This window comes from Pongo abelii, chromosome 20 (genome assembly GCF_028885655.2).
Source record: "Pongo abelii isolate AG06213 chromosome 20, NHGRI_mPonAbe1-v2.0_pri, whole genome shotgun sequence".
In the NCBI taxonomy this organism is placed as follows: Eukaryota; Metazoa; Chordata; class Mammalia; order Primates; family Hominidae; genus Pongo; species Pongo abelii.
This window is the reverse complement of record NC_072005.2, coordinates 54137582-54160000: the sequence shown is the minus strand read 5'-3', so window position 1 is coordinate 54160000 and position 22419 is coordinate 54137582. Positions and strand designations below refer to the sequence as shown.

The 22419-nt window shown below is 45.0% G+C and overlaps 2 protein-coding genes across 2 annotated transcripts in view; one reads left to right on the top strand and one right to left on the bottom strand.

Moving 5' to 3' along the window:
• CABP5 (calcium binding protein 5) overlaps window positions 1–17587 on the top strand; it is a 21389-nt gene extending 3802 nt beyond the window's left edge. Inside the window, exons 2-6 of the mRNA XM_024237612.3 lie at window positions 1808–1838; window positions 2660–2803; window positions 4086–4195; window positions 9017–9164; window positions 16367–17587. Of these exons, the coding sequence (XP_024093380.2) occupies window positions 1808–1838; window positions 2660–2803; window positions 4086–4195; window positions 9017–9164; window positions 16367–16392 (459 nt within the window). The 3' untranslated portion in view covers window positions 16393–17587. The remainder of the gene's footprint in view (window positions 1–1807; window positions 1839–2659; window positions 2804–4085; window positions 4196–9016; window positions 9165–16366) is intronic.
• A 4233-nt stretch (window positions 17588–21820) lies between these two features.
• Window positions 21821–22419, bottom strand: part of ELSPBP1 (epididymal sperm binding protein 1) — a 30755-nt gene continuing 30156 nt past the window's right edge. Inside the window, exon 7 of the mRNA XM_024237606.3 lies at window positions 21821–22013. The gene's annotated coding sequence lies outside the window, so the exon portion shown is untranslated. The remainder of the gene's footprint in view (window positions 22014–22419) is intronic.

The following is a 22419-nucleotide window of genomic DNA, read 5'->3' as shown; positions in this document are numbered from 1 at the left end:
CATTCCCATTTTACAGGTGAGGAAAGTGAAGCTCTGAGTCATGAAGTCATTTGCCTTAAGCTTACACAGTTAGTAAGTGGCAGGGTCGGCCAAGTATAGTGGCTCATGCCTGAATCCCAGAACCTTGGGAGGCAGAGGCGGGAGGATCACTTAAGTTCAGGAGTTTGAGACCAGCCTGGGAAACACAAGACCCCATCTCTACTAAAAATACAAAAAAAAAAAGCTCAGCATGGTGGCATGCATCTGCAGTCCCAGCTACTCAGGTGGCTGTGGCAGGAGGATCGCTTGAGCCCAGGAAGTGAAGGCTGCAGTGAGCCCTGATTATGCCACTGCACTCCAGCCTGGGCAACAAAGTGAGACTTTGTCTCATTAAAAAAAAGTAAGTGGCAGGGTCAGGTTTGCTTGATTCCTGTGGGCATGGTTTTTAAATTTTTTTATTTTTCCATATATACCAACTTGTTCAGATATGTGGGCATACTTTTCATTGTTAGGCTTTAAGATCACCAAAAAAAGAGAATAAAAAAGGCCAGGCAGTGGCTCACGCCTGTAATCCCAGCCCTTTGGGAGGCCAAAGCGGGTGGATCACGAGGTCAGGAGGTCAAGACCAGCCTGGCCAAGATGGTGAAACCCTGTATCTACTAAAAATACAAAAATTAGCCGGGTGCAGTGGCAGGCGCCTGTAATCCCAGCTACTTGGGAGGCTGAGGCAGGAGAATTGCTTGAACCCGGGAGGAGGAGGTTGCAGTGAGCCGAGTTCGCACCACTGCACTCCAGCCTGGGTGACAGAGCGAGACTATGTCTCAAAAAAAAAAAAGAGAGAGAGAGAGACAATGAAAAAAAAGGGTGATAAGGGATCGCAAGGAGGGGATCAGATGACAGAGAAGCTGAGGGAAAGGCTCCAGGGATAAAGGGAGATGGGAAGGTTAAAGAGGTCAGAGGTCAGTAGAATTTCCTTGTTAACATGCCATGTATATCTAAGCTCAACCCTTCAGGTGTGTGTGGGAGTAGGTGGGGCAGCAATAACTGGACATTCTCAGAATGTTTAGGAATTGGTCATGCTGGCACTGACCCTCCTGCCTGAAAGCCATTGAATGCTGTTTCCATACACAGAGATTCTAACCTTTGGCAGGAAGATTGGAGGCAATTGAGAAAGGAGTGAATGGGGGCTACTGTGAAGAATTCTGACTTGGGAGTCAGGAGCCCTGAATTCAAATCCCAATGCTGTGTCTGACTTGCCCCATGACCTCCAGGGAGCAATTGAATGCCTTCCTCCCTTGGGCGGGGACCTGCCACTTGTGAGCAGTGTGACCTTGTGTAGGTTCCTTAGCCTCTCTGTTCCTCAGCTTTCTCGTGGGTAAGATGGAAACGAGATGTAGATCTGCATCACAGAGAAGTTCTGAGGTTTATATGAAATGATTGTGGAAACTGCCTGGCACAGAGTCAGCACTCTGAATGAGTTAGCTGTGGTTGTGAAGTTTCGCTTTTTTCATCTGGAGATGGAGGAGATTGGACTCCCCAGTGTTTAAGACCCCCTTTGACACAATGTGATGGGTGTTTGTCTAAGAAAGGGAGAAAAAGGGAGATTGGGATTCATGGGTGGGAGAGAGAAATCGAGAGGGGGGTGGAGAGCCAAGAACTGTGGAACAGAAGTCAGGAGATGGGAAAAGGAATGGGAGGGATGGAGGAGGAGAGAGAGAATGGAAAGAGAACCACGAGAGGGTGGAGAGGAGCTTGAGAGAACAAGGAGACCCTTCGGAGAATGGGTGACCCTCTCTCCAAATTCCCTCTCATCTGCATTCCTTTCCAGGAAAGACCACTGGGACAAGATGAGATTGAAGGTAACACTGTCTTCCCCAATTGCTTCCACGTTGCCATCCACCCACCTGACCTGCCCTCAGTCCCTTTGTGCATTTCTGTGTAAATTCCATTACATGGAATTTTTACAATCCCTCTCTCTTCCCACTCAACTGTAATTTTGTAGAACTCTTTCTCGTGGCAGTTGAAGGACTTCTCAAAGTATTTCGAAGGCATATCCATCCTCAAGTGTCTCCAAGACTCAGGAGTGAAAACAAATGAGTTTCTCTCTTGGTGACTTTGAGGTTCCCCATATCTTCACCCAGGAATCTGAAGGATGCCAGTGCTCTCATTTAGTGGTCTCAGGAATGATGCCTCTTTTGCTAACACATTTCATACATCACTCCTTTTTGAAATTTTTTTTCTTTTTTGAGACAGAGTTTTGCTCTTGTTGCCAGGCTGGAGTGCAATGGCACAATCTCCTCTCACTGCTACCTCCGCCTCCCAGGTTCAAGCGATTCTTCTGCCTCGGCTGAGGCAGCCTCCCTAGTAGCTGGGATCGTAGGCATGCGCCACCACACCCGGCTAATTTTTTGTATTTAGTAGAGATGGGGTTTTGCCATGTTGGTCAGGCTGGCCTCAAACTCCTCACCTCAGGTGATCCACCCACCTCGGCCTCCCAAAGTGCTGGGATTACAGGCATGAGCCACCACACCCGGCCTTGGTTTTTTTGTTTTGTTTTGTTTTTGATGTACGCTCCTTTAAGGAGTCTCTAGTTGGAGCCTCATTGATAGCTTCAAGAGATGCCACTCTTCCCCACTGACTGCTTGAAGTTCCCCCGAAGTTCTTCTCTCTTAACTTTCAGAGCTGCGGGAAGCGTTTCTTGAGTTCGATAAGGACCGAGATGGGTTCATCTCTTGTAAGGATCTGGGGAATCTCATGAGGACGATGGGTTACATGCCCACGGAGATGGAACTGATTGAGCTCGGCCAGCAAATCCGCATGAACCGTGAGTCCAGGAAATGGGAGGGCTGGCCGGGGTTAGGGAATGGATCAGGGCAGAATTGGGAAGGATGTAGAGGTTGACAGTAGAGTTGGGGATGGAGAGGAGGATGGGAGGGACTAGAAGTCTGGAAGAAAACAGGTCAGATTCGACTCAGCAAGGCAGCATTTGAAGTGGTTAAAAGCTTTTAGAGATAGGTCTGGGTTCAAATCTCAGTTCTATTATTTACTAATTACGGTCATTTTGAAAAGTGAAGCTATCTGTTACTCTTGAGTTTCCATTTCCTCATCTATAGAGGAAGATGCTTCTCTCCTTACCTCATGGGACTGTGGAAAGGAAGAGATAAAGATGCTGATGCAGATAAAGGCTTGGCCTCCAGTAAATTCTTATTAAATGTAGTTATTACTATCACCACTAAGATTCATCAGTGGAGCACGAGATTGGAGCTGTATTGGATGTGGGAAACAAACTTGGAGCTGGAGCTAATGTTGGTGAATACAGCTGCAAAAAGGATGGATGGATTTTTGGATGGAGATCATAACTGATTTTGAGATTTTAGCTAGAATAAAATTCCTATTGAGGCCGGGCACAGTGTCTCACACCTGTAACCTGTAATTCCAGCACTCTGGGAGGCTGAGGTTGGCAGATCACCTGAGGTTAGGGGGTTGTGAACAGCATGGGCAACATGGTGACACCCCATCTCTACTAAAAATACAAAAAATTAGCCAGGCGTGATGGCGTGCACCTGTAATCCCAGCTACTCGGGAGGCTAAGGTACGAGAATCGCTTGAACCCGGGAGGCAGAGGTTGCAGTGAGCCAAGATCGCACCATTGCACTCCAGCCTTGGCAACAGAGTGGGACTCTGTCTCAAAAAAAAAAAAAAAAAAAAAAAAAAAAAAAAAGCTATTGGGTTTGCTTCTGGGCATGTAATGAACTAAACAAGGTTGAATTCAAGGTAATGATAGTATTCATATCTGAAAAAAATTTGGATGCTCATTTAATTCACACTCCTCTTTCTACGAGTCTACAGAGAAGGAGAAACATCTTAACCAACTGTCTGAAAGTCACACAGGCAGTTACTTCCACCATACCACACCCTATCCACTCCTGTTCAGGCTAGAGGGACATGAGTTTGGAGCTTGGAGTTAGCTTCTGGAGGGAGGATGTCAAAGACGGCTCTTATAGGGCAGGGAGAAGGGAGCTAATTTAACTGACTCGAAGCACAAAGTGAGGTAATGGAAGGCCAGGGCTTGTGGGGTCTCACTAATCCTGTGCCATCTTCCTCAGTGGGTGGCCGTGTAGACTTTGATGACTTTGTGGAGCTGATGACCCCCAAATTGCTTGCAGAAACGGCTGGGATGATCGGTGTCCAGGAGATGCGGGATGCCTTCAAGGAGGTGAGTTAACAGTGTCATGGTGCTGGTGATGGTAGAGACAGACCCTCTGGGGTCTGCCTGTAATTAGCCAATACCATGGACAGCACCCACCAACCAGGCACCCACCTTTTTTTTTCCAGCCATGGAGGGATCGATAAATAGGGAAGAAAAATAATGTATTCCAAACACCTGCAATGGATCAATGCCTCTGTATACTTTATCTGATTTAATCCTCAAAAAAACAAACAAACAAAAACAAAAACACACACACAAACACATCAGGAGTAAGCAAGCAGTCATGTATCCCAATTAAACAGATGAGAAAAGTGAGGCTCATGAAGATTATAAATCTTATCCAAGATCCTGCCATCTCTAGAATAAATGTTAGGACTTTTTTTTTGAGACGGGGTTTCACTGTTGGCCCCAGGCTGGAGTGCAATGGTGTAATCTCGGCTCACTACAACCTCTGCCTCTCGGGTTCAAGCCATTCTCCTGTCTCAGCCTCCCAAGTAGCTGGGATTACAGGTGCCCGATACCACACCCAGCTAATTTTTGTATTTTTAGTAGAGACGGGGTTTCACCATGTTGACCAGGCTGGTCTCGAACTCCTGACCTCAAGTGATCCACCTGCCTCAGCCTCCCAAAGTGCTGGGATTACAGGCATGAGCCACTATGCCTGGCCAGGGCCTCTATTCTTAGTGCCTGTAACAGGAAGAATCCAAGAATTTAAGATCCCAGAAGGGAATGCAAAGTGATCATCTGGTACAAGCCACTTGCTGCAGAGATGCTAAAAAATATCAGACCCAGTGAAAATAACAGACTTGCTTATATCCCCTGATAAAATACCTTCTCATTCTGAGAGCTTTCAGCAACATAAGGTGAAAATAAAGAATAGTAGAGTGTTTGGAAGCAAAGGATTTGGAACCAGGCAAACATGGGTTCAAATCCTAGGAGGCCTCCACCTATTGGCTGTGCAAGTGCCTCTCCCAGCTTCTTATAAGGATCTACAGCTGGCCGGGCGCAGTGGCTCACACCTGTAATCCCAGCACTTTGGGAGGCCGATGCAGGTGGATCACAAGGTCAGGAGTTTAAGACCAGCCTGGCCAAGATGCTGAAACCCCGTCTCCACTAAAAATAAAAAAAAATTTAGCCAGCCATGGTGGTGGGTGCCTGTAATCCCAGCTACTTGGGAAGCTGAGGCAGGGAATTGCTTGAATCTGGGAGGCAGAGGTTGCAGTGAGCTGAGATCGCACCATTGCACTCCAGCCTGGGTTATAAGAGTGAGACTCCTTCTCAAAACAAAAAGAAAAAGTTGTCTGGATTGAGAAGTGCTGTAAGTGTAATGTGAACACTGGATTAAGACTTAGTATGCTAATATAATTAGCAATAACATACTTGTGTACTTAAGTAAACTTCTATGCTAAGTATCCTAATTAAGCATGCTGAGCACCGACTAAGAACTTAGAACTTACTGCCTTATGAAATCCAGTGTGCATAAAAAGAATGCTACTTACATAGCTAATTAATAATTTTTAAGTGGATTACATGATTAAAGGATAACACTTTAGATATATTGGGTTAAATAAAAGAGAATATTAAAAATTAGTTTCATTTGTTCCTTTTAACATTTTTTTTAAACGTCACTACTAGAAAATTTTAAGGCCAGGTGTGGTGGCTCATGCCTGTAATCCCAGCACTTTGGGAGGCTGAAGCAGATGGATCACCTGAGGTCAGGAGTTTGAGACCAGCCTGACCAACATGGAGAAACCCCATCTCTACTAAAAATACAAAATTAGCTAGGCGTGGTGGTACATGCCTGTAATCCCAAGTACTCAGGAGGCTGAGGCAGGAGAATCACTTGAACCCGGGAGGCAGAGGTTGCAATGAGCCAAGATTGCACCACTGCACTCCAGCCTGGGAAACAAGAGCGAAACTCCACCTCAAAAAAAAAAAAAAAAAAAAAAGCTGAATAGTATTCCATTGTGTACTTATGCCATGTTTTCTTTATCCACTCTTCTGTTTTGATGGACACAGGTTGCTTCCATACCTTGGCTATTGTGAATAGTGCTGCCATGAGCAGGGGAGTGCAAACATCCCTTTAACATACTGATTTCAATTCCTTTAGATACATACCCAGAAGTGGTATTGCTGGGTCATATGGCAGCTCTAGGTTTAATTTTCTAAGGAACCTCCATACCATTTTCTATAATAGCTGTGCTAATTTCCATACCCAGCAAAAGTGTACCAGGGTTCCCTTTTATCCACATCCTCACCAACACTTGTTATTATTCATCTTTTTAACAGTAGCCATCCTAACAGATGTGAGGTGATATTTCATTGTGGTTTTAATTTAAATTTCCTAAATGATTAGTGATGCTGAGCATTTTTTTCACGAACTTGTTTGCCGTTTGTCTGTCTTCTTTAGAGAGATAGCTGTTCACGTCTTTTGCCCATTTGTCTTCTTTAGAGAGATGGCTGTTCATGTCTTTTGCCCATTTGTCTTCTTTAGAGAGATGGCTGTTCACGTCTTTTGCCCATAGTTATTAGGTTGATGCAAAAGTAATTGTGATTTTGCCATTAAAAGCAATATTTGTCATTATGCAGTATTATTAATTATGGGCACAATGCCACACAGCAGATCTCTAGAACCTATCTTGCGTAACTGAAACTTTATACCCATGGTACGATAGCTCCCCATTTCCCTGTCCTCCTAACCCCCAGCAACTATCCTACTCTCTGCTTCTATGAGTTTGGTCATTTTAAGTACTTCATATGTAAGTGGAATCATGCAGTATTTCTCCTTCTGTGTGGTATATATTTAAATGCAATATTCAGCCTTACAAAAGAAGGAAATCCTGCCCCACACAACAACAAGGATGAAACTGGAGGACAGTGTGCTAGGTGAAATAAGCCAGGCACAGAAGACAAATATTTCTAAGTATCTTGCTCACTGCTCCATGCTCAGTTCCAAGAACAGTGCCTTCCACATGGGCACTACTGACACATTTTTTTTTTAGCAATATGGATACATATGTGTTGAATTAATGAACTGCCTCCGAAGCTCTGCCCTGCACACCCTTAACTAGTCTACCAGAAAGTCTAGTACTTTCAATTTCCAAAACATCGGTGAGTGAACTCTCCTTCTTGAGCTCTGCTGGTGCTAACTGGTTCAAACCACAATCATCTCCTACCAGGATGATCACGGCGGCCCTCTAATTGGTTTCCTGGCCCCCATCGTGGTCCTACTGTGGTCTGTTCTCTACACAACAGGGTTTCATGCTCACATTCTTTTAAAATATATATCAGATCTGGTCACTCCCCTGTTTAAAATTCTCCAGTGGCTTCTTGTCTTACTCAGAACCAAATCCTGACAACGTCCCATGACACACAAGCCCCTATGTACTTGGGCCCTGCCTTCTGCAACACTGAGAACTTGTCTATTCCATGCTCATCTCTCCCCAGCTCATGCCTCCCTAAACACTCCCCACTTCTGCCTCTTCCTCAAGTACACCTTCCTGCCTTACAGCACTTGTTAACTTGCAGCTTCCTCAGCCTACAGCAGCGTCATCCAAAAGAAACACAATGCAAGAAGCATAGATCATTTAAAATTTTCTTCCTCTTTTTTTGAGACAGAGTTTTGCTCTTGTTGCCCAGGCTGGAGTGCAATGGTGCAATCTCGGCTCACCACAACCTCCACCTCCCAAGTTCAAGCGATTCTCCTGCCTCAGACTCCCAAGTAGCTGGGACTACAGGCATGCGCCACCACGCCTGGCTAATTTTGTATTTTTAGTAAAGACGGAGTTTCTCCATGTTGGTCAGGCTGGTCTCGAACTCCTGACCTCAGGTGATCCACCCGCCTTGGCCTCCCAAAGTGCTGGGATTACAGGTGTGAGCCACTGCGCCTGGCATATTCAGCTTTTAAAAAGAAGGAAACTCTGTCATTTGCAACAACATGAATAAACGTGAAGCACATTATGCTAAGCCAGGCACAAAAGGACAAATACCGCATAATCTTACATGCAGAATCTTAAAAAATTGAACTCATGCAAATAAAAAGAAAGGTGGTTAGCAGAGGCTGGGGAGCCAGGGAGAAGGAATGAACAGTTGCTTGTCAGAGGGTACAAAGTTTTGGTTAGACAGGCAGAATAACTTTTGAGATCTATTGCACAGCAGGATAACTATAGTAAATAATAATGTATGTTTCAAAAATCACTTAGAAAGTAAGTTTCAAATGTATCACTGGGCACCTTGGCTCACGACTGTAAGCCTAGCACTTTGGAAGGACAAGGTGGAAGGGTTGCTTAAGGCCAAGATTTTAAGACCAACCTGGTCAAAATAGTGAGACCCCGTCTCATTAAAAAAAAAGTTTCAGCCGGGTGCGGTGGCTCACGCCTGTAATTCCAGCATTTTGGGAGGCTTAGGCAGGTGGATCAACTGAGGTCAGGAGTTCAAGACCAGCCTGGCCAACATGGTGAAACCCTGTCTCTACTAAAAATACAAAAATTAGCTGGCTTTGGTGGTACGCGCCTGTAATCCCAGCTACTCGGGAGGCTGAGGGACGAGAATTGCTTGAACCCAGGAGGTGAAGGCTGCAGTGAGCCGAGATTGCACCACTGCACTTCAGCCTGGGTGACAGAGTGAGACTGTCTCAAAAAAAAACAAAAACAAAAACAAAAAAAAAGAAAAGAGAAAAAGAAAAAAAACAGAACAAAACTCTTTTGGAGCTGACATTCTAGCGGCTCACATTCCCAAAGTTCTTAGCTCAGTACTTGAGCTAACTCCAACATCTCGTGGCTGTCATCATCGTCATTGCTGATATAATCTATTTCTGCTTCTATTCAGTTTGACACGAACGGAGATGGGGAGATCACCCTGGTGGAGCTACAGCAGGCCATGCAGAGACTCCTGGGGGAGCGGCTCACCCCCCGGGAGATCTCTGAGGTTGTCCGGGAGGCTGATGTTAATGGAGACGGCACCGTTGACTTTGAAGGTGACATTGACTGGGCGTGGAGGGGAGCGGGGGCAGCCACTGCAGGAATCCGCTTCCAACTCACTGTCAGATTTCCCAAGTTGGCCACTCCTTCTCACTCCTCTCCAAGTTTGAGAATGGAAGCGGGTGGCAGGTTTTGGAAGCATTTGTTCCGTCCCTTTCTTCCCAGGCTATTCATTTCAAAGAGCTGGGTGTCCTTCACTTCTGGTGGCTCCGAGGAACACCTCAGCCAAGGCCCTTTCCTTCCCATGCTCAGGACCGCCTTCCCCCTTACCCATTCCTTCTTAGTTTGCAGGGAACCTTTTAACCTAGGAAGAACTTGTCCTATCAGAAAGAGACTGGACTGGCTAGTAGCTGGAACTCTGGGGTCAGGTTCAGGGGCTTCAAATTCAGGATCATTGCTGACTCAGCATGTAGCCTTATGCTACTCCCTTTTTCTCTTTAAGGGTCAGTTTTCCCATCTGTAAAATGAGGTGGATAATGACACCTTTTGGAGAAAACTAAAAGAAATCATGCACAAAGCACCACTGTATTTTTAAATTATCCTTTCCTGTCTTTGCTCAAGTTGTCCTTCCGTCTGGAACACCCTTTCCTCTCTCTCCTGGCTAATTCCTAGTTATGTTCCTGGAAGGTGTCTCTCACCTGTCTTACTGGGCTCCGTGTCCCTCTTCTGGCTCCCCGATAACAGCCCATGCTTGCTTCTGCAGTAATACGGATTCGTGGTATCTCCAGAGTTTATTGCCTATTTCCTTCTGAGATCGTGGACTAATGCCTTCATCATCACTATATCCCCAAATCCTAGCACAGAGCCCAGCATGAGTATATTGGATCACTGAATAAGTGAAAAGGATTGGGGTTCTACATGGACGAGAGGTGGGGTTCTTTTTTATGTGAAGAACAGAAAGGGCATGTCGGCTGGGCACGGTGGCTCACATCTGTAATCCCAGCACTTTGGGAGGCCGAGGCAGGTGGATCACCTGAGGTTAGTACTTCAAGACCAGCCTGGCCAACATGGCGAAATCCTGTCTCTACTACAAATACAAAAAAATTAGCCAGAGGTGGTGGCAGGTGCCTGTAATCCCAGCTACTCGGGAGGCTGAGGCAGGAGAATTGCTAGAACGCTGGGGGCGGAGGTTGCAGTGAGCTGAGATCACGCCATTGCACTCCAGAGCAAGACTCCATCAAAAAAAAAAAAAAAAAAAAGGGCACGTCAAGTTCTAATTGTGACATTCTTTGGTTCAAAGATCTCAGCACCTATCTGCTGCTTACGGACAAAAGTCCAAAATTCTGGCTGGGCTCAGTGGTTCACGCCTGTAATCTCAGCACTTTGGCCGGCCGAAGTTGGCGGATCACCTGAGGTCAGGAGTTCAAGACCAGCTGGGCCAACATGGTGAAACTCCATCTCTACTAAAAATACACAAATTAGCTAGGAGTGACAGTGCACGCCTGTAGTCCCAAGCTACTCAGGGGGCTGAGGCAGGAGAATTGCTTGAACCCAGGAGGTGGAGGTTGCAGTGAGCCGAGGTCACACCACTGCACTCCAGCCTGGGCAACAGAGTGAGACTCCATCTGAAAAAAAAAAAAAAAGGCCAGGTGCGGTGGCTCATGCCTGTAATCCTAGCACTTTGGGAGGCTGAGGCAGGTGGATTGTCTTAGCTCAGGAGTTCGAGACCAGACTGGGCAATATGGTGAAACCCCGTCTCTACTAAAATACAAAAAATTAGTCGGGAGTGGCAGCCTGCGCCCGTAGTCCCAGCTACTTGGGAGGCTGAGGCAGGAGAATTGCTTGAACTTGGGAGGTGGAGGTTGCAGTGAAATCACCCCACTGCACTCCAGCCTGGGTGACAGAACGAGACTCTATCTCCAGAAAAAAAAAATTCTTTGTCTGATATCCAAGTCTATCCGTCATCTGGCCTCGCCCACCCACCCAGCCTGTATCTTCTGTAGCCATTCTGAGAACTTTTAAGTTCTGGCACAAACTTGGTGCCTGCTTTATGTTCTCCAACCTCCGTTCCTTGGCACCAGATGCTCTGTCCACTTACCACATCTTTCAGTCTCATCCATCCCTCGGGAACTCACATCAAGGCAACCTTTGTCAGGAAGCTTCTCTCCATCCTGCCCTCATGTCTTCCTCCCAGCTGTGAAGTCTTACAGAATTTTTTCTGTTCCTCTCCATGGAAGTTATCACAGCAGACCTTGCTGTGTTGAGTTATCTTAGCTTCCAAGGCCTCCATCCTAGATAGTGAGGAGGGAGGGCCCTTCTCTAAACCACATGTGCTGTATGTCCCAGTATGGAAGCATAGTAGAGGCTGGTTGGACACCTGCTGGATCTAGCCAGGATTAGGTGTGCGGTGGACATCAAAGGACATCTGGAGAAGGTGGGGTGGGGGTGGGAGATGATCCTCAGGCCAATCAAAGGCAAGGGAAGTTCAGGGCGACCTCAAGACCTGGGTAGGCAGCAAGGTCATCTTGAGCCGCAGCAAAGTCAGGTGCAACCTGCGTTCCTTCCAGGGTTCACCATTCACTGTCCACATGACCTCAGGCACGTTGGTGACCCTCACTGGCCTAACTATCCTTATCTGTAAAATGACACTTATCCCTCCAGGATGGTTGAGAAGATGAAATCAGATACTGACAATCATGAATTTTTTGGGTTTTTTGTTTTTTTTTTAATTTTATTATTATTATACTTTAAGTTTTAGGGTACATGTGCATAATGTGCAGGTTAGTTACATATGTATACAGGTGCCATGCTGGTGTGCTGCACCCATTAACTCATCATTTAGCATTAGGTATATCTCCTAATGCTATCCCTCCCCACTCCCCCCACCCCACAACAGTCCCCAGAGTGTGATGTTCCCCTTCCTGTGTCCATGTGTTCTCATTGTTCAATTCCCATCTATGAGTGAGAACATGCGGTGTTTGGTTTTTTGTTCTTGCGATAGTTTACTGAGAATGATGATTTCCAATTTCATCCATGTCCCTACAAAGGACATGAACTCATCATTTTTTATGGCTGCATAGTATTCCATGGTGTATATGTGCCACATTTTCTTAATCCGGTCTATCATTGTTGGACATTTGGGTTGGTTCCAAGTCTTTACTATTGTGAATAGTGCCGCAATAAACATACGTGTGCATGTGTCTTTATAGCAGCATGATTTAAAGTCCTTTGGGTATATACCCAGTAATGTGATGGCTGGGTCAAATGGTATTTCTAATTCTAGATCCCTGAGGAATCGCCACACTGACTTCCACAATGGTTGAACTAGTTTACAGTCCCACCAACAGTGTAAAAGTGTTCCTATTTCTCCACATCCTCTCCAGCACCTGTTTCCTGACTTTTGAATGATTGCCATTCTAACAGGTGTGAGATGGTATCTCACTGTGGTTTTGATTTGCGTTTCTCTGATGGCCAGTGATGGTGAGCATTTTTTCATGTGTTTTTTGGCCGCATAAATGTCTTCTTTTGAGAAGTGTCTGTTCATGTCCTTCACTCACTTTTTGATGGGGTTATTTGTTTTATTCTTGTAAATTTGTTTGAGTTCATTATAGATTCTGGATATTAGCCCTTTGTCAGATGAGTAGGTTGCAAAAATTTTCTCCCATTTTGTAGGTTGCCTGTTCACTCTGATGGTAGTTTCTTTTGCTGTGCAGAAGCTCTTTAGTTTAATTAGATCCCATTTGTCAATTTTGGCTTTTGTTGCCATTGCTTTTGGTGTTTTAGACATGAAGTCCTTGCCCATGCCTATGTCCTGAATGGTAATGCCTAGGTTTTCTTCTAGGGTTTTTATGGTTTTAGGTCTAACGTTTAAGTCTTTAATCCATCTTGAATTAATTTTTGTATAAGGTGTAAGGAAGGGATCCAGTTTCAGCTTTCTACATATGGCTAGCCAGTTTTCCCAGCACAATTTGTTAAACAGGGAATCCTTTCCCCATTGCTTGTTTTTCTCAGGTTTGTCAAAGATCAGATAGTTGTAGATATGTGGTGTTATTTCTGAGGGCTCTGTTCTGTTCCATTGATCTAGATCTCTGTTTTGGTACCAGTACCATGCTGTTTTGGTTACTGTAGCCTTGTAGTATAGTTTGAAGTCAGGTAGCGTGATGCCTCCAGCTTTGTTCTTTTGGCTTAGGATTGACTTGGCGATGCGGGCTCTTTTTTGGTTCCCTATGAACTTTAAAGTAGTTTTTTTCCAATTCTGTGAAGAAAGTCATTGGTAGCTTGATGGGGATGGCATTTAATCTATAAATTACCTTGGGCAGTATGGCCATTTTCACGATATTGATTCTTCCTACCCATGAGCATGGAATGTTCTTCCATTTATTTGTATCCTCTTTTATTTCACTGAGCAGTGGTTTGTAGTTCTCCTTGAAGAGGTCCTTCACGTCCCTTGTAAGTTGGATTCCTAGGTATTTTATTCTCTTTGAAGCAATTGTGAATGGGAGTTCACTCATGATTTGGCTCTCTGTCTGTTATTGGTGTATAAGAATGCTTGTGATTTTTGTACATTGATTTTGTATCCTGAGACTTTGCTGAAGTTGCTTATCAGCTTAAGGAGATTTTAGGCTGAGACAATGGGGTTTTCTAGATATGCAATCATGTCATCTACAAACAGGGACAATTTGACTTCCTCTTTTCCTAATTGAATACCCTTTATTTCCTTCTCCTGCCTAATTGCCCTGGCCAGAACTTCCAACACTATGTTGAATAGGAGTGGTGAGAGAGGGCATCCCTGTCTTGTGCCAGTTTTCCAAGGGAATGCTTCCAGTTTTGGCCCATTCAGTATGATATTGGCTGTGGGTTTGTCATAGATAGCTCTTATTATTTTGAGATACATCCCATCAATACCTAATTTATTGAGAGTTTTTAGCATGAAGAGTTGTTAAATTTTGTCAAAGGCCTTTTCTGCATCTATTGAGATAATCATGTGGTTTTTGTCTTTGGTTCTGTTTATATGCTGGATTACATTTATTGATTTGCATATATTGAACCAGCCTTGCATCCCAGGGATGAAGCCCACTTGATCATGGTGGATAAGCTTTTTGATGTGCTGCTGGATTAGGTTTGCCAGCATTTTATTGAGGATTTTTGCATCAATGTTCATCAAGGATATTGGTCTAAAATTCTCTTTTTTGGTTGTGTCTCTGCCCGGCTTTGGTATCAGGATGATGCTGGCCTCATAAAATGAGTTAGGGAGGATTCCCTCTTTTTCTATTGATTGGAATAGTTTCAGAAGGAATGGTACCAGTTCCTCCTTGTACCTCTGGTAGAATTTGGCTGTGAATCCATCTGGTCCTGGACTCTTTTTGGTTGGTAAGCTATTGATTATTGCCACAATTTCAGAGCCTGTTATTGGTCTATTCAGAGATTCAATTTCTTCCTGGTTTAGTCTTGGGAGGGTGTATGTGTCGAGGAATTTATCCATTTCTTCTAGATTTTCTAGTTTATTTGCATAGAGGTGTTTGTAATATTCTCTGATGGTAGTTTGTATTTCTGTGGGATCGGTGGTGATATCCCCTTTATCATTTTTTATTGCATCTATCTGATTCTTCTCTCTTTTCTTCTTTATTAGTCTTGCTAGCGGTCTATCAATTTTGTTGATCCTTTCAAAAAACCAGCTCCTGGATTCATTAATTGTTTGAAGGGTTTTCTGTGTCTCTATTTCCTTCAGTTCTGCTCTGATTTTAGTTATTTCTTGCCTTCTGCTAGCTTTTGAATGTGTTTGCTCTTGCTTTTCTAGTTCTTTTAATTGTGATGTTAGGGTGTCAATTTTGGATCTTTCCTGCTTTCTCTTGTGGGCATTTAGTGCTATAAATTTCCCTCTACACACTGCTTTAAATGTGTCCCAGAGATTCTGGTATGTTGTGTCTTTGTTCTCGTTGGTTTCAAAGAACATCTTTATTTTTGCCTTCATTTCGTTATGTACCCAGTAGTCATTCAGCAGCAGGTTGTTCAGTTTCCATGTAGTTGAGCAGTTTTGAGTGAGTTTCTTAATCCTGAGTTCTAGTTGGATTTCACTGTGGTCTGAGAGACAGTTTGTTATAATTTCTGTTCTTTTACATTTGCTGAGGAGAGCTTTACTTCCAACTATGTGGTCAATTTTGGAACAGGTGTGGTGTGGTGCTGAAAAAAATGTATATTCTGTTGATTTGGGGTGGAGAGTTCTGTAGATGTCTATTAGGTCTGCTTGGTGGAGAGCTGAGTTCAATTCCTGGGTATCCTTGTTAACTTGTTTTTGTTTTTGAGATGGAGTCTCACTCTGTCACCCAGGCTTGAGTGCAGTGGTGTAACCTCAGCTCATTGCAACCTCCACCTCCTGGATTCAAGTGATTCTCCTGCCTCAGCCTCTGGAGTAGCTGGGATTACAGGTGCCCGCCACCACGCCCAGCTGGTTTTTGTACTTTTAGTAGAGATGGGGTTTCACCATGTTGGCCAGGCCAGTCTCAAACTCTTGACCTCAAGTGATCCGCCCTCCCTGACGTCCCAAAGTGCTGGGATTACAGTCATGAGCCACCGCGCCTGGCCAACAATAGCTGTTTATGGGATACTTAATCTGTTTTATGAGCATCATGCCATTAACAGTCTTAAAAACCATATAAGGAAATAGCAATACTAGGATTCCCATTTTTTAAATTTAATGTTTTATTTACGTGCAAGATTATTTTCATAACAGAAATGAAGAAACTGCAACATATTGAAATTAGTCATTCAGAAGTAGGAGCATAATAATAACTACAGTAGTTTACATGGGGTGACTGTGATGGCAGGCATGGTTCTGAGCAAATTTTATTTATCTATTTTAATTTTTTTTATTTTTTTGTACAGTTGGGTGTCTCACTATGTTGCCCAGGCTGGTCTCGAACTCCTAGGCTCAAGCGATCTGCCCACCTCGGCCTCCCAAAATTCTGGGATTACAGGTGTGAGCCACCGAGCCCAGCCTCTAAGACAATTTTATCTCAACCTCATGAGACAGATCTATTAAACATGCCAACTTGACAGATGAGAAACTGAGGCACAGGGTTAAGTAACTTGCCAAAGAGATCTGATTCCTATTTCATAGATGGAGAAATGGAAGCATAGAGGGATTAAGTAATTTCCCGGGGATAACCAGCAGTGCCGGCCACATAGGAAGGGCTCAAAAAATAATGTTGGGGGCTTTTACAACGAGATGCCTTACTGGGGATTTTTTTTTTCTTTGCAGAGTTTGTGAAGATGATGTCTCGCTGAGGAGGTCCTGAAAGCCCCAGACCCTCTCCACCTGGTCAACATGGAGCAAGCACTTGTGCAGAACCAAAGCCCCAAAGCCCCAGATCCCCTTAAAGCAGAGAGGGAGGGCAGGTGGGAGGGAGGGCATTGGCACGCAGCACTATGCATAGGGTGAGACCCAGAGCGGTAGCTTTGCCGGATGGGGGCATCTGCAGAACTAGATTAAGAAGGAAGAGTCTATGGATGGAAATAGGAAGGGTGGGAGGGTCCAGTTGCCACCCCCCAAAATTCCAATGATTCTTGACATCTTTTCACTTCACGTAGTCCTAAGTCCCTGTGACCTGCCAGAGTCTCTTCCCCAGCTTCCCCTTGGGTGAAAATAGTCTCTTCCCCTGTTGGGTATCAAAAGGTTCAGCACGTAGTCTCTACTCTTCCCCTGCGTGCATCAACTGTTGCAAATCCCCTGTTTCTCTCTCCCGGTAAGAGACAGACAAATTATACTTGATTCAGGTGATGGTTACACGACCAGCCCAGACTTCACCACTACGCAATATATCCATGTAACAAAACCGCACTTGTACTCCCTAAATCTATAGAAATACAAAATGAATAAAAAGGATGCAAATCAATCACAGAGCTGGAAACAGAGTTGTTGTTGAGGCTGGGCTTGGAAATGGCTCGTGCAAGTGGCATTCAAAGTCAACTCCTTCCTTTTCCTGATTTCCTGGAAGCACTGTCTGGTTTCTGTCTCTCTCTCTCTCTCTCTCTCTCTCTCTCTCTCTCTCTCTCCCTCTCTCCCTCTCTCTCCCCCTCTCTCTCTCCTCCCACATCCCTTCCTTTGTGTAAGATACTCAGGGGACTGAATTAAACCATAAATCTGGATTATCAAGGTTTAGAGCAAGCTGATCCCTGGGGAATTAATCCCCCGAAAAAATGTCATCATGTAAAGAGAGAGATGACAGGATCCCCCAAATCCCCAGTTCAGCCAGGTTGTTGCAAAGTCTTTCCTAGAAGCCTCCTACCGCCGTGCTGGTCTGTCCTGGGCCACCCAGAGGCTGTGTCTCTGTTAGATGGGAAATCTTTTCCATCACTCATGTCCTGACATCAATCTGTGCCATGAAACAGAAAAGAGAGATTCCTCCTGACTTCCACCCAAAGCAAGACACTCCAGCAATGCAAGGGTTAAAATAAAAGTCAAAATAAAGAATTAACTTCATGCCTTCCTCCAACTTTTTCTTGCTTTGAAGTCCATCAATTAGATGTTTAAAATGAGTCATCTGGTTCAACAGCTTTCTTTTCTTTTCTTTTCTTTTTGTATTTATGTATTATGTATGTATGTAGGCATTTATTTACTTATTTTTGAGACAGAGTCTCACTCCGTCACCCAGACTGGAGTGCAGTGGCACAAATTCGGCTCACTGCAACCTCCGTCTTCTGGGTTCAAGCGATTCTCATGCCTCAGCCTCCGGTGTAGCTGGGATTACAGGCGTGTGCCACTATGCCTGGCTAATTTTTTTTTTTTTTTTTAAGTAGAGATGGGGTTTCACCATATTGGCCAGGCTGTCTTCAACTGACCTCATGTGATCCGCCTGCCTCAGCCTCCCAAACTGCTAGGATTACAGAAGTGAGCGCCTGCACCCAGCCTATTTATATATTTATTTTTGAGACAGGGTCTCACTCTGTTGTCCAGGCTGGAGTGCAGTGGTGTGATCTCCGTTCACTGTAACCTCTACCTCCTGGGCTCAAGCCATCCACCCACGTCAGCCTTACTCTCCTCAGCTGGGACCATAGGTGTGTGCCACCACGCCTGGCTAATTTTTTTTTTTTTTTTTTTGGTAAAGACAGGGTTTTGCCATGTTGCCCAGGCTGGTTGCAAACTCCTGGGCTCAAGCTATCCACCCTCTTCAGCTCCCCCAAAGTGCTGAGATTACAGGTGTGAGCCACCACACCCAGCCAATAGCTTTGTTTTATAAAATAAAAAAATTAAGAAAAAGTGGAGCCCTTGGGTTAGCCGAGGAGGGAGGGTCACTTGAGGCTAGGAGTTCATGACCAGCCTGGCAACATAGTAAGACCCTGTCTCTATTAAAAAAAAAAAAAAAGAAAAAAGAAAAGAAAAGAAAAGAAAAAAAAATTAGCCAGGCATGGCGGTGTGTGCCTGTGATCCCAGCTACTCAAGAGACTGAGGCAGGAGGATCGCTTGAGCTCAGAAGTCAAGGTTACAGTGAACCAAGATGGCACCCTTCACCCAGCCTGGTGACAGAGTGAGACCCTGTCTCTAAAAAAGAAAAAGTAGAAGCAGAATAATATTATTTCCTAACCTCAGCCTCTTTCCTCAGCTCCATCCCATTCCATCTACACATTCACCCATCCGCCCCTTCATTTCTTCAGTCACCCATTCAAAAAAGATTTTCTAAGTACCTGGTCTATGCCTGACATTGTTTCAGGTAATGGAAATAGAGCAAGGACAAGGTACTTGGCCTCAACAAGCTTATATTTTAGAACCATGCAATTCAATAGAATCTTCTGCGAGGATAGAAATATTCCAGACCCGTGCTGTTTATTATAGTAGCCACGTGTGGCTACTGAGTATTAAATGTGTGAGCAAGGCTGAGAAACTAAATTTTATTTTATTTTTATTTTATCAAGTGAGCATAGTTTTATTAATGAATACATAATTGTATTAGTCCGTTTTCATGATGCTGATAAAGACATACCCAAGACTGGATAATTTATAAAGAAAAAGAGGCCAGGCATGGTGGCTTACGCCTGTAATCCTAGCACTTTCAGAGGCCGAGGTGGGTGGATCATCTCAGGTCAGGAGGTCGAGACCAACCTGATCAACATGGTGAAACCCCATCTCTACTAAAAATACAAAAATTAGCTGGGTGTGGTGGTGCATGCCTGTAATCCCAGCTACTCAGGAGGCTGAGGCAGGAGAATCACTTGAACCTGAGGGGGTGGAGGTTGCAGTGAGCCAAGATCATGCCACTTCACTCCAGCCTGAGTGAAAGAGCAAAACGCCATCTCAAAAAAAAAAACAAAAAAAGAAAAGAAAAAGAAAAAAAGGTTTAATGGCCTCACAGTTCCACGTGGCTGGGGAGGCCTCACAATCATGGCAGAAGGTGAAAGGCACGTCTTACATGGCAGCAGGCAAGATAGAATAAGAGCCAAGAGAAAGGGGTTTGCCCCTATAAAACCATCAGATCTTGTGAGACTTATTCACTACCATGAGAACAGTATTTATTTTTGAGACAGGGTCTCAAAAGGAAACCGCCCCCATAATTCCATTATCTTCCACCAGGTTTCTCCCACAACATGTGGGAATTATGGGAGCTACAATTCAAGATGAGATTTGGGTGGGCACACAGCCAAACCACATCAATAGGTAACATGGGAATTATGGGAGCTACAATTCAAGATGAGATTTGGGTGGGGACATAGCCAAACCATATTTCCATCCTCACTGAAGATTCTATTGAATTGCATTGTTCAAAATATAAGTTTGTTGAGGCCAAATACCTTGCCCTTGCTCTATTTCCATTACCTGGAACAATGCCAGGCATAGACCAGGTACTTAGAAAATCTCTTTTGAATGGGTGACTGAAGAAATGAAAGGGCAGATGGGTGAATGTGTAGACGGAATGAGAATTGTGGGAGCTATCATTCAAGATGAGATTTGGGTGGGGACATAGCCAAGCCATATCAATAAGGAATGTTATTAAGTACTTAAGTTAAATGTAACTAGCTCCTTATGGCTAGTGGCTACTATATTGGACATCACAATTTCATGCTATACGCCTGGGATTATTCTAGGTCCTGGAATGTGCCCAGCAATAAGGTCTTTTGCTTTTTGCAGGCTACATTCCAGTGCCAGGGAAGGAAAAAAATTAAATCCATCAGAAGAAGCTCAGATTGGGATAAATACTTTGAGGATAAAGTGGGATGGTTAGATACAAAGATAATTTGGGGAAGGGGCTTAATCAGAGCGGTCAGAAGGGACATCTATTTTTTTCTTCAGACAGAGTCTTGCTCTGTCACCCAGGCTAGAGTGCAGTGGCGCAATCACAGCTCACTGCAGCCTCAAACTCCTGGACTGAAGCAATCCTCCTGCCTTAGTCTCCCAAGTAGCTGGAACTACAGGTGTGAGCCACCACACCCAGCTTATTTTTGTATTTTTTGTAGAGACAGTGTTGCTACGTTGCCCAAGCTGGCCTCAAACTCCTGGCCTCCAGTGATCCTCCTGCCTCGGCCTCCCAAATTGCTGGGGTTACAGGCATGAGTCACCATGCCCTGCCAGAATGGGCATCTCTTAAAAATGAGCTGGCTCAGGTTGGGTTCCCCAGGGCTCCTCCTCTGTCCGAGAGCAGAGACAGCAGGCAGGAGGCTTATCAGGGAGTTTCCTTGGGATCAATTATGGGAGGGAAGGGAAGGAACTGGGATTGGACAGAGGGAGAGGTTGAGCCACGATGCAGGCTCTACAACCTCAGCTGAACCCACGGGAGCTCTGGATGTAGCTCTTTTTGAGTTATCTCACTTGGACTGGAATAGCCAGGCCTTTAAACCCAGCATTGGTCATTCGTTGGCTGTGGCCTGCCCTGGGAAGGGCATGGTTTGGGTGAGGGAGGCCATTTTGAAGCTGAGACCATCTCTGATTTCGACTGAACACCAAAGGCTGCCTGCAGACAGCACTCGCTGGAGCTGGGCAGCAAGTCCTTTCTTGAAGGGGGATCTAGGAAGCCCACGTCCATCTCCATCACAGGGGCAGTTCCACGGACAATGAGTGAAGGGAGGAGGAGACTGCAGGAAGACAAGGGGTAAGAGAATTCCAGAACAAGGAAGACACAGAGGCGGGGGGAGGAGGAGGAGAGGGAGAAGGAGAGGGAGGAGAAGAGGGAGAAGGAGAAGGAGAGGGAGGAGGAGAAGGAGGAGAGGGAGGAGGAGAAGAGGGAGGAGTAAAAGGAGGAGAAGGAGGACAAGAAGGAGTAGGAGAGGAGTAAGAGGAGACATGGAGGAGAAGGAGGAGGGGAAGGAGGAGAAGATGGAGGAGGAGGAGAGGGAGGAGGAGAAGAGTGAAAGGAAGAAGAAAGAACAAGAATAACAATGTGAGTTTCCATCTGGGCTGAGAGGGAATCAGATTCTGTAATCAGTTCTTGATATCTGCCATGGACACAGGGAAGGAATGGTTGAGGCAGTCTTGCAGTGAATTTTCTACCCTCTGTTTACTTCCTAATTTATTCATTAATAATCTAATAAGTATCTACAAATACCCCACCCGAATCTGTGATTTCCCTCAGAAGAGAGAGCAGGCTGTAATGACTCCTAGAGGTCTCTGGCCTGAGAGTCTGACCTCTCCACACTATGAGACTCGACAGCCTGGCTACCAATCTTTCCTTCCCCACACATTCACCATTGGTCTCGTCTTAGGAAGCAGAAAAGGCAGATCCCAGGGTTAAATCAAGACTCGTTTATTGGTGGTTATGCTGCATTCTCTCTACTTTCTTTACAAAGGCCAGCTGATCGAACCAGGTGGTGCAGAGGGTATTTCTAAAGGTGGTTATTTAAGCTGGAAAGATGCAATGAAAAAGACGAATCTGTGCTCAGCCTCAGTATGGTGGTCTTCCTCTGAAGATGTTTCTCCTCTCCTTGAAAACAGAAGCAAAGATCTGAGTTTAATGAATAAGTAGGCATTGGCTCAAAGAGGAAGGTGAATTAAAAATGACTTTGTATTGGTTTTACGGACTTAGTTGGAAGCAGCTGAGCTGAGAGGAATCAGACACCCCCACCCCCACATCCCTGCCTGGCTCATAGGAGCAAGGAGATCAATGAATAATGAGCCCCTCAACCTCACCTCTATGCTAAGGGAAAGGGGACCTGCAAAGAGCCAGTTCTGCTGTGATGGACAGAAGTCAGAGGCTGGACACTGTTCCTAGTCCTAGCCACAGACCAAAGGCTGCTGTGGGTGTTTTTTAATACCTACCCTGTTAAGATGGTGCCCAGAGTTCCAAACCCCCTCCTTTCCCTCTCCTCTATTCCAGGAAGATGATTTTC